At 46.7% G+C, this 12,101-nt stretch overlaps 1 protein-coding gene across 1 annotated transcript; it reads right to left on the minus strand.

Annotated features, from left to right (window-relative positions):
• Nucleotides 1-7,105: 7,105 nt before the first annotated feature.
• Nucleotides 7,106-9,599, minus strand: Sp8 (Sp8 transcription factor). Its single transcript, XM_027932772.2, has 2 exons — nt 9,579-9,599; nt 7,106-8,605 (listed from the first exon to the last, which is right to left on the minus strand). The coding sequence occupies exons 1-2, from the start codon at nt 9,597-9,599 to the stop codon at nt 7,106-7,108; spliced, it is 1,521 nt and encodes a 506-aa protein (XP_027788573.1).
• Nucleotides 9,600-12,101: the final 2,502 nt, after the last annotated feature.

The following is a 12,101-nucleotide window of genomic DNA, read 5'->3' on the forward strand; positions in this document are numbered from 1 at the left end:
GGGGCTTTTCGTGCGAGATCCACACGGTAGACTACCCATTTCCTTCCCCACATAGGTAATCCGCTCAGCAGAGCTCTAGTTTTTCATCACAGGAGGGACGTGGCTGGAACCCAGTAATGCACAGGTGTTCGTCCCAGGAAACTCGATTATTGTAAGTGCTTAAGATTTATGCTGCCTCCTACACAGAGCGCTTTAAAGATATATAGAAGTTCGTGCGTAGCCATCAATAATCGCCAGCTTTAATGCTTGACGTATCTCAAGGATGCAAAGTGGAATCCATGGGTCCAGCCTGAGCTATGAGCTTCCAAGACCAGAAGGCCGAAGGTCTAGAAGTATGTGAGTGGGGAGTGCAATTCTACAAACAGCCAGCTCCTTTCCTGAGACAACCTAGGAAGCGGCAGGTATATTCTCCAAGTAAAAATCTTTAAAGGGAGCACAGTGCTCTTTTCTGAGGGGTTGATCTATCCTCATGTCCTTTCATGTCACCAAAATACAACCTGGAAAATATTGTTCATATTCCCCAAATATTTAGCATGCCTAAAAGATCAGAAGGAAGAGCAGAGGGGAAAGGAAGCCCACCTTTCGGTGCAAGTCACTAAAGAAAAGTTTAGTTCTGCTCAACAGGTATCCTGATTCAATATATACCTATCAAATTCCTTCCCACCCCACCCCCCAAAGGTAGTCACTGGGGCAGCGGTTAAATTTTTCTTTGACTCCTGAAATCAAAAAGTTTTCACAGCCAGATTCAATTTTTGCTCTCTTTATAATAACAGCGTGATAAAAGGTGCTTACGTTTCTCTATTGAGTCTAGCAAAACTCACAATAAAATGACAAGAATAAAACATCCTACCTGTGGAGGACACTGCTGCAGGGAAGAGAAGGCTGGTGTGAGTGACTACAAAGCACTTTGGTTAAGAGAAGTGCCCAGGAGGTGAATGGGAGTAGGCAGTCGAGGGCAAAGCCGAAGAGAAATCTACAAGTTTGGGAAGAATGACCTCGGCCTGTCTGCAACACAGCAGGTTGGCCCTGGCAGGACACAGCTAGGGGAGCTTCACCTAGGGATAAGGAGAGAGGCACTGAGGCCCTAAGCGCTGGGACAGCTAGTGGCAATAGGAAGTTGCTAAAACTTTGGAGACTAGGGTAAGGGACAGGAATCCCTCACCCTCATCGGTCCCAGCTTCATTAGAGGGCTCAGAGATGAACGCGGGTGAGCTTCACCGAGGCGACTTTAAGCCTGGGTTTGCCCAAGGTCAGGCACACCAGGAATGGCAGGCCGGGTTGAGACAGTGTAGCCCAGGCGCGAAGCGCTCGCTGCAGGGCGGGCACGGAGCACAGGGTGGCGCTCGCTGTCCACGTAGAGGACGTAGGCGGCTGCAGCGCCTTTGTGTGCACAGAGATGTGCGGGGGACCGCTGACGCCTGCAATCGGAGGGGCGGGTGGGTCCCAGCCTGGGCCGGGGATCGCGGAAGACCTTAGACCGCTGCCCACCTTCAGATACTACCCTCCAGCGGGGAATGAGGCTCACCAGCCCGGACCCCTTCCCGCAATATTTCCAGGATCTGAGAGCCTCGGTTACGTCCAGGAGGTTATAAAGCAGGACGTAGCTTTTAGAAAGGCCGGGAAATCCTCTTCAGTTCCAAACCTCCCCCTGACTTCATTTAAAAAGAGAAGAGAAAAACTATAAGCAGGCTGGACCTTAGCAAAGACCCCTGCGGGAATCAGAGGGCGCCTCCAGCCTTCTCCCGCTCTCAGCAAGAAGATATTGCCGGAGGAGCAAAGTTGGGGAGTGCGCTTAAAACAAGATGAACTTGAAAGCATGGCTTTAGAACAACAATAAAAAGCAGCAGGCTGCAGCGAGCGCTATATCTCTGGTTCTAGGTCACCCCAGGACCTCCTGTCTGTCCCTAGAGCTCCTGGAGTCCCGACTGCCCTTAGAAACCAAAGCAAAATGTACAAGGCTGCTTTCCCGCCGCCAGGAGACTCCACAGAAAATTAAATTAAATTAAACACGCGCCCAGGGACTAAAGAAAATAGATCCCCCCTCTCCCCTGCCGCAGCAAATCAACACTATTGCTCATAGTAAGTGCAGCGAATCTAAAGAGATAGCCACTGACGCGCGTCCTCTTCAACCATAGCGGCTGGGGTCCAAGAGGGGCAAGGAATTACCGGCTTTCCTTTAATCCGGAAGCAGGAAATAAGGAGGACACAAGGAAGTTCTGCATCTTTTTTTTTTTTTTTAACAACAGCAACAATTGCACATCGAGCAAACTCTTCAAAAGATATCACTCAGAACAACAGCCCTAACTTAAAATAAGTTCAGCATTACTTTTTTGATTCCTGAAAAAACCACCATTTTCTTGAAACACAATGATAGAATTAATCTATTGGGCCATTTTAGGGAGGGAGGGAGGAAGGAAGAATGGGAAAGGGGAGGAACAATTGTAGAAACCCAAGAGAGAAAGAGAGGGGTTGGGGCAGGGAGAGGGAGATTGATACTACCCTGGGTTATTTTAGATATGAAGGGAGAAATAATGCCTGTTTGGACACAATCATCAAAAATCAATAGGAAAATTAAAAACCACAGCTTATTCAAAATACCTGAATCAATACCCCCTTGAGTCTTATTTTTATGAAAAATTGAATAAAATGTAGACATTCTTTTATTTTTTTCTCTACTATCTTAAGCAACCAGAAAATAATCAAATTTATACTTTTCTTTCCCTGTAGGTCCCTGCCTAAATTTATCTGTCAAAAATATCATCTGACCTTTGAGCTAATCCTCTAAAATTTAAAAAAAAAAAAAAAAAAAAAGTATTTATTTTAAATAAATTCCTCTACAGGCCTTCCATAACATTCCATTCAATAATTCCACCAAAAGATGGGGAGGGGAGTGAAAATATTGATGTTAGAACTACTAATCTGCTCACACAGGAATCCAGTCTCATCACCTGCTTGTCTTTAATTTTTAATTTTATCATTTCCTCCCCAAGGGAAGTCCAGTTGAAAAGTGATTCCAAGACTGGGATAAGAGGAGTGGAAAGAAAGAAAACCCATCCAGGAATTCTTTCCAGTGTCAGGTGATATAGGAGAGTAATATTTGTTTAAGTTTCTAGCATAAAATATTTTAGCTGATCCAACCTCACCAAATCACAGTCATATACCTAAGTGGCTTAGACCATCCCAAAAGAGGGGTGTGGAGCAAGAAAGGGGGGAGGGGAGAGAAAGGGGAAAGAAAGAAACCAGGATAGGAAAGAAACACTCAAGTTTGGGGAAGAGATGAGGATATAGAAAGTTTGGATTGAGCTGTTCAGCCCTCTTCCAGTATCTGGAAGATGGGCTGATACTTGCTGGCCACTGGGTCAACAGCTAGTTTGGCTCTACCTTGATCAATGCAAGACTGGAAGCTTGTTCTTTGGTTCAAACTGAGACCCAGATTTCAGCTTCATCTGAGTGAGCCTCCAGTCATTGCTAAGTGCTTTATCTCAGACAAAGCAGCAAGGGCGGAAAATGAATTTTGTATTTCATCTCTGTCCTTCCCAAAGGATGTTCATTCCCCAAAGGGTAACTGTGCTCACCTGCAGAAAACTAATATAGAAATGCTACTCAGTAACCATTAAAAGAAACTGAAATAGAGCTGGAAGGGTGTGGAGCCAAAGGAAGAAGTGGAAATTTGCACATCTATACAACAACCAAAAAAAAAAAAAAAAATCAGTCCCCTTTAACCACCCCAAAGAAATCTTCTTCTAAACAAATCTTTCCTTGCCATAACCCACCTCTGAGAGCAAATACAGGTTCTACATGTAATGCAACTGAGATTATAAATGTACCAAGCAGCTTTCCTCTTACCTGACACTACATTTAACTCCTTCAGAACGGTTCTTTCCGAATCCCTCAGCACTGCAACTTTCAATAAAAAAGAAAAACACTTAAACTGTGTTCTGCATGTTATTCCTAGGAAGAAAGTGACAGAAAGAGACTTTTTATTTTTTTAATCACCATAATTTATAGCTATAGTATACCAAAGAATCAGAGCTTACTTATTTGTCTTAAAACCATAATGATTGGAGGCCTCAAACATCTGCAGACAGCAGGATTAAGCCTGCATTGTTCAAAAACATATTTAACTACAAACCTCTAATTGGTTTCTTTTTTCTGGAATTCATAATATTCATGGCACTCTGTATTTTCATGGTTTCTATGTATTCTAACCACTTTAAAATAAATTTCAGTGGAAACTTTCACTTCATGATGTATATACCAAGACTGAACTTAGGATGGGAGAATACAAACAGAAAGAAAGAAGCTAAACTTATTAGAATCTGAACACACTAACTTTTTATTCAATTTGATTCAAAATAATAATATTAATCTAATAGTGAAATAGTTTGATATAACATCAATCAACATTTAAAGTATTTTATGTTTCAAAGTATGGCTCAAGAAACACCCATTGCTTAAATGCACTTAGACATAACAAGACAATATTTTTTATTGGCATCATTGACACCTTTGAACAATAGCCTAGTAAATAGATTAAGGTTTAACCTTCCTTTTCTTTGGTGGCTGTTTAGAGACTTTAAAAGCACAGATAACTCATTTCAACAGGAATCTACTACTGATATTTACCTCTACATAATCTTTAGCTAAGACATGGAATGCCAAAAACAAGCTTTTGTTAGCTTGACCTCCTCCACCTTCTAACAACAAAAGTTATCCCCAAACCCATGTTTTTATTTTAGAAGTATTGATCTTCCAATGTAAGGCTTGGCCTTTTAAATACTAAATGCAATCAATGGCCAACAAGCTGATTTCTTCTGGAGACTTACAAGGAAGCAGAATAGGGAAATTTTTTTCTGAATTGTCTGGTGACTTACTACAAACTTTAAGAGGTAAGTAAATCCTGATGCTATGAGCTAAATCTGGTAAATAATTAATTACATTTCTTAGACTCTATAATCTTTATCTTGGTAAATAGAGAAAACACAGCTTTGCCAAATAGATCTTTCCATCTAATATCTTAAAGGCAATTATTTAAATATTACCACAAAACAGGGTCATATTTTGTTTAAATTAGACATTTAAACTGAAGATAAAATGCATATGTCCATAGTTTAAAAAGGGGGAAAAAATACAAATTAACTGGCCTAGTCTTTTATGAGTTTATTAATACCATTTAAAATATTACAAATAAATCAATTACATTTCATGCATTTAAAATGCAAGTCTAAAATGTTCCAGAGAAAGGCTTTTCATTTCAATGTGAAATATCCAAATTATTTCAACATTACAATGAGCAATTAGTTTGCAGAATCTGCAAACATTTAAATGTAGTGTCAGGAGTGTTTATTAACAGTTAACAATATTACCTTCAGGAAATACACAAAGGCCAAGGTTAGTCGAGTTTCACTTGGACAATTTATTTAATACATGGGTTTTGGCAGACCCAGTTATTATGAAATATAGGAGAACTCTCACTTTAACTATGCCTGAACTGCCAGCAAATGCAAATAAGTACATGCTCCATTAAATTAAATGTCATCCAACATTTATCAAATATTGTCTTAGTTACAGTTTGATACCTATCTAAATTCATATTCGAGCAAAACTAGGCCCGGAAAGTGCGTTTGTGGCTCTGCACCTCCAGAAGTGAGTTCAAAAATCCTGCAGCTCATGAGAACTGCCACAATAACTCTTAATATTTTCTTGTGACAAAAAAAAAAAAAATCAAGTTTACTTCAATATATTTTCAAATATTTACTGGAAGTAATGTACAAGAAAAAAATACTATACAAAATCGTCTCTTGGACAACTGCACCTCACACCCTTACAATGGTGGAGTTATATTTAATTGGTAACTAATCTAGAACGATTCTCCAGTTGTACAAACCATTAGGTTCAGATATATTTTACAAAGTTTTTTTTTTTTCCTATTTCCCTCTTTTGGCATTTAACCTACAGCCTCATCTGAAATAAGTGATACCTTCTTCACTTGTTTATAAGTTTAAATCACACCAAAAAAAGTTTAACCCTAAAATCTTCAAGGAATTGCAAGAATTTACAGGAATGGGTACTATACAAATTGACCGCTGGACTAACAAAAAAAAAAAAAAAAAAAGATGGAGATTATGCTCGGGAGTGGTGAAAACGAGGTAGAAAAGGACAAACACGAAGAGAGTTAATCTGGTCTCACCGGAAAAGGGATATTTTTGCATAAGAAAAAGACACCTACCCTCACCCCCACCCCCACCCCATAAGTTAAGTTAATGTGATCAAAATAACTTTGGGATCAATTATTAGCACAGTTTTGAGAGAAAGACGCGCTCACTGGTAAGGGAAAAAAAAAACTAGAAGTGAAACAAAGCGGAAGGTTGATCTCTCCCCCTTACTTTTATAGTATTTTTAAAAATGAAGAAAGAAGGCTGTTGCAGCGAAAAAAGACTACCCTTTGCTGAAACTTGCATTGGTTCCACCTCAGGGAACAAAGAGAAAGAGGCAGGGCTGACGCTGGAAAAGCTAAAATCTGCAAACTCTTGGGTCTAGGTGCTGCCAGACCCGCACCCCACCGAGCTTCGACCACCTGCGCCGGGCGCACGCTACGGAAGCAGCAGCCCAGCTGGGCCCTCTTTAGCAGAGACGCCCAGAACTGAGGTTCTGGAACCCAGTCGCTGCCACGGCTGAGATTCCCTGCCCGGCCTCCTGCCTCACCCTCCCCACCCCTCCAACTCAAGCTTGCTCAGCCTAGTTGTTCCCGCCAGCGCGGAAGCTCGCGGTCTCCCAGGCACTACATTTGTCCAGATCTAACTTAAGCGTCCGCTGCCCTCTAAAAGTTAGGGCAACCTGGGATGGAGGAGGGAAGCGAAGGGGCACAGGTTCCAACTGCACTTGAAAGCCAGGGCCTGGGATATCGATGCGTATTACTTACATGTCCATATCCCTTCACAAAGTTAAGTCAGAGGAAAGAGAGAGACAGGACACACAGAAAGAAAGCGAGCGAAAGAGAGCGCGCAGGGTGCAGTGGAGAGAGGCTGGAGTCGAGGCCAGGACAGACAAGGACCAAGTGGTCTCAGATGGGAGGAAGTGGGGGAGAGGTGCGGGGCGAGCTGTGTCACTCTAGGCCGTTGCGGTGCCCGGGCTCAGGGGGCTGCAGCAGCTCCGGGGAGTGGCAGGGCGGACTGCCTGCGGCGCTGTGCTCGCTGTCGGTGTCGCTTCCCTTCTTGCCACCGCTGCCCGATCCCGCAGAGCCGCCGCCGCCGCCGCTGTGCGTCTTCACGTGCTTGCTGAGGTGGTCGCTACGCATGAAGCGCTTGTTGCAGACCGGGCAGGCGAAGCGCTTCTCGCCGGTGTGGGTCCGCAGGTGCCGCTGCAGCTCGTCGGAACGCGTGAAGCGCTTACCGCAGAAGAGCCAGTTGCACACGAAGGGCCGTTCGCCCGTGTGCCAGCGCAGGTGCGCCTTGAGGTGCGACGTCTTACCGTACACCTTCCCGCAGCCAGGGATGTGGCAGCTGTGCAGGCCCTTGCGACGCAGGCTTGCCCCGGCTGGCCCCAGCCGCTCTGCCTCCTGGCAGTTGGGGCAGTCGCAAGTGGCTCGGCCAGAGTAGCGGCGGGCGGAGGAACGCGGGGAGCCCCCCAGCGGCGCCGACGGCCCAGCGCTGAGCATGGAGCTCCCGGCGCCCGCCAGCGGAGATGGGGCCGAGTCCGGGTAGGAGCCCGGCAGAACTGGCTTGAAGCCGTCCATGAGGTGCTGCCCCGCGGGGCTGAGCAGGTGCGAGGAGGCGCCGCTGCTGAAGGCCGAGTGACTCAGGCCTGAGTAATCCGAGTTGTAGCCTCCGAGCGGCGAATGCAGTGAGGTCTGGAGCCCCCCGGCTGCGGGGTGCAGCGAGCCCGGCAGCGCCGCCGCGCCGTTCGGGTTCTGCACGTCGATCCAGCCTGCGCCCACGTCCCACCAGCTGGAGGCGCCGGCAGAGCCCACGTCGCCCGCGGCCCCCAGGCCTGGGTGCGAGGGCTTAAACCACGACTCGTATGGGTGCGCCATGCCCACGCGCGGGTAGATACCCTGCAGTCCGTCCACCGAGGTGTGCACCTTGGAGATGAACACCGGTTGGTGGGAGCCGTCCTGCGAGTGTGCGGAGGAGCCTCCGCCGCCACCCCCGCCGCCGCCGCCGCTGCCCCCTGAGACGCCGGGGGCCTGGAACACAGAATAGTCGTTGGCAAAGGGCGAGCTGGAGGCGGCGGCCGCGGCAGCAGCAGCGGCGGCGGCGGCGCTGCTGGAGGTGAGGGAGAAGGCGCTGGAGCCCGGCGAGCCGCCGCAGCTGAATGAGTCGGACACCAGGGCCGCGGCCGCCGCCGCCGCCGCCGCCGCCGCCGCGGCAGCCGAAGACGTGCCGCCGTTCCTGGAGGCCCCAGACACTCCGAAGCTTGAGAGACTGGAACCCACTACGTTGCAGCTGCCGGAAGAAGAGGATGAGGATCTTTTCCAAGGGTGGAAGCCTTTGCCGAAGGAAGAAGTACTGTCCGAGAGGGAGGAGGGAGACGGGCTGGGGCTGCCGATCTTATTACAGGTAGCTGCAAGCATGGCCAGAGGAGTGGATCCCAACCTCGGTTCTTCCTGCAAGGAGAGGAGAAGGATGGGGGAGGGGTGGTGGGCAAAGGGTCGGTGGGGGAGGGAGGGAAGAAATATGCATTAGTCCTCTGGTGGCTTCCAAAACGCCCCACTGCACCCCATCTCTCGCTGCAGTGCGCAGCCACCAACTCACCTGGCACCCCCAACAGCCCCGGCGCCCGGCTGCTTCCTACTCTACAGGAGGGGACAAGTTTGGCTGCCGGCGTCTGATTCGGGAGCAAGGCGCCACGCTACAGAAGAGTTTGACAAGTATTCTCACCTAAAACAACACTCTTGTGCACACAGGCCCCAGACACTTTGAAACAAACAAGCAAAAAGTCCAAATTGGGGACGAAGGAAGTTTCCTTTGCCGAGAAGCCTGGGGAAAAAACCATTGGATTGCTTTTAAGAGCGTTTCCCCTGCAATCCAGAGAGAGTTTTGAAAATACTTTCCGGTCCCCCCAAACCCATGCTGGGTTGCTTCTCCCAGACCCAAAGAGGTCAAACTGTAAGGGCTCACAAGCTCTTCTTTTTTTCTTTTATTTTTAAAAGTAAATATTAGTAAGTATAATTAGTAAAATAAGACGAGTTCAACATACCTGCAAGACAAGGCGGGCTGAGGAATTTTTTAAGGGAAAGGGGAGACTGCAGTTTGCCCAAGAAGAAAAACTTGCTCTCTTTACCCCCGAAATCGTCGCATGTAAAATGGGATGCGCGCAGGACTCCTGGGCCCGGAGCGGCCAGGCGCTGCGAGGTGGCTTGTCTAAAATGCCCTTCGAACCTTTTCCTGTGCTGAAAAAAGTGACTCGGCCCCCCTCTTCCCCTCTTTCTTTTCTCCAAACTCACTTGTATTTAAAGGGGGGGGAGCTCTCAATAGAGAGACTGATAGCCCGTGGCCTGGCCGGGGCGACTTTAACCCCCTCCAATCGGCAATAAAAGGAAACTAATTAAACCAGCAAGAGAAAATCCTGAGACTCACCCCTAGAAGTGAAGTTGCCATCACACAAAAGTGCCCTCCTCCTCTCAGAGGATCTTTTTTATATTGATAAATCAGAGGCAGTGTTTTTTTTAGAGGTGTGCAATACAATGATCAGTTCCGCCCATTCCACCACAATTGTAGCTCCCTCTCCGGCTTTGAAGTGCCGCGGAGGCGCGGCCAGCCAATCTGCGGCCTCGCCGGGCCGCGCCGCGCGCGCGCCGTGAGGTCATCGGCGCCGCCGCCGGCCACGGCGGGCTGGGGGGGGGGGGGTGCGATGAGCAGGAGGGGGCGGGGGTGACTGCGCGTGTTATAAAGTGTGTGTGTGTGTGTAACACTGTAACGGCGAGTGTGACCAAGCCGAGGAGAGGACAGTGCAAAAATGGGGCGGGGGACTGTGACATTGTGATAAGATGGGGAAAACAATAGGTAGGGCAGAAAAAAAAAAGGTGTTGTATGTGACAGTGTTACTGCGTGTGCGACAAAGGGGGTGCCTAGAGCGACTGAGCTGGAGATGGTGAGGGAAGAGTGCGAGTGAACTGTCTTGTAACTGAGTCCGACTGACCTAGAGAGTGAAAAGGGACTGAGTGGCAAAGTGGAGGGAGGGGGAGAGGTGTGTGAGTGTGTTTGGTGTGGGTGGAGAAGGAGGGGTGCGAATGTGTGCGTTTGTGAGAGGAGGGAGGGGGTGTATGTGATCGAGCGTGTGTGTGTGTGTGTGCGCGCGCGCACTAAAGCTGGGGGTGGGGAATAGGAACTAGACAATAAAGTGTACGTGCGTAAGAGAGATTGGGAGAGTGAAACTGCGAAGTTGAGTGAGACTGAGTAAATAATAGTCTCAAACGCTACCACTGTTACCAACTTCCTCTGGCTCCTTAAACATTTTGTTTTTTTTCTTCGTCTTCTTCTTCTTCTTCTTCTCCTTCGTTTTCCCTCCTTACTTTTTTGGACTCCGTCACTATATATATGTGTATTTAAAAAAAAAAAATCTTAATACTTATCTTTCCCTTCCCTGCTCTCCAGCTAAACTTAAAAAGTTTGGAAGGCTGAGGGGTATTTTTAGGGGTGAGGTGGGGCGTGTGCACGCCTGAGCCCACGAGTTGTTCCTTTGATGTGGTGGCTTCCCCCCCCCCCCCCCCCGCCTCCCCTCCCTGAGGTGGGATTCTGCTTTGGAAGTGCACGACTCACTCTAGGGGAGGAGGTGTGTTTGTCCCGTGGGGTTGAGTAAATTTCAATACAAAAGGATTCGATAGAGGAGGGAGTAAGAAAGGGGATGGGGGGGGGGGTGTTGAGGAGCCTTTAACAGAATTTTTAAATTTTCACATGGAATCCCCTGCCTCCTCCTGAGGGGTGGTAGTGGAGATTTTTGACTGAAATTTGTGGGTGTAATTTATGTAACCATAGAGACAAGCTTCTGACAAATCTTTGACCACATTTATGGAGGCATCTGTGTTAGATAATGTTTGAGCCAGAGATCTAGGAGTGTGTTTATGTCATATGTACAGTTGGTTCAAATTTGGTAGTATTTAGTCTCTTATTTGGTATTTGTGTTATTATTTGCCTTCAAAAATGCCATTACAATTTTCCTGCCACCACAAGGGAATTTCTTAAACCATAGACAACCCAATACCAGTTAGCAAAAAGTCTGGAGCCTTTGCAGCCCTATTGAATATTCATGTTTTGAAAAACCACAGTAATTCATAGTTTTAAGCAGTTGGGAATGCTCTCAGACATCTTATTTTAAGGTGAAATTGATTAGAATGTGACTAGCTGGGAGAGCTGTTCTGTTTTGACTGGAGGAACGTTGTTATTTTATTGTTGTTGTCGAACCTTCCTCAAGTGGATCACAGCTTCTGGAGATGTCAGAAAATCCTCCTGGGGTTTACTGAACTCCAGAGTCAGTTTCTGTAAAAAAAAAAAAAAAAAAAATTGCACTGAGCAGAGTTGAGACTGATGTTTGCAGTGTGAGAGTTTGTATTTCTGACCCCTTTTTAACATGTGGGGATATTGACTGTACATCATATCTATTGATTAAGGGGATAAGGTACACTCTCATACTTTGAAGTAAGTGTGAACTAAATTAATGAACTGCTTTCTTTCTCTGAAGGCTGACGCTTACCATAAATGTCGTGTTTCTCCCTGCAAGCCGCTCTGAATGATTTTAGCGTGTTGAGAAGGCGTGACAGGCCAGCCCAGAAGGAGGAAGGGGTGGGGGAAGGAGGGAACTGCGTTTAACAAATAAAAGAGAATTAACTTCATTGCTTTGGTCTCCTTCTATAATGATATTCATTTTAAGGACCTAATATACAGTTGTTTAAATTTGAGGTTTAATTCTAATCAATACCATTACCCTCAAAGGTGGAGGGGGATAAAGCTTGAAGGAAGACTCCCTTCTATGAATAGTTATTTTATCTTTTTATCCTCCTATCTTCTGGAAGGAAGAGAGGGAGGACTATTAAAAAGTTAAATGCTAATTCTGAGAGTAAACAGAGGCGTTAACCACTGTTTCCTCAAAAATGCCAGGAATTA

Source organism: Marmota flaviventris, chromosome 1 (assembly GCF_047511675.1).
Source record: "Marmota flaviventris isolate mMarFla1 chromosome 1, mMarFla1.hap1, whole genome shotgun sequence".
Taxonomy (NCBI): Eukaryota; Metazoa; Chordata; class Mammalia; order Rodentia; family Sciuridae; genus Marmota; species Marmota flaviventris.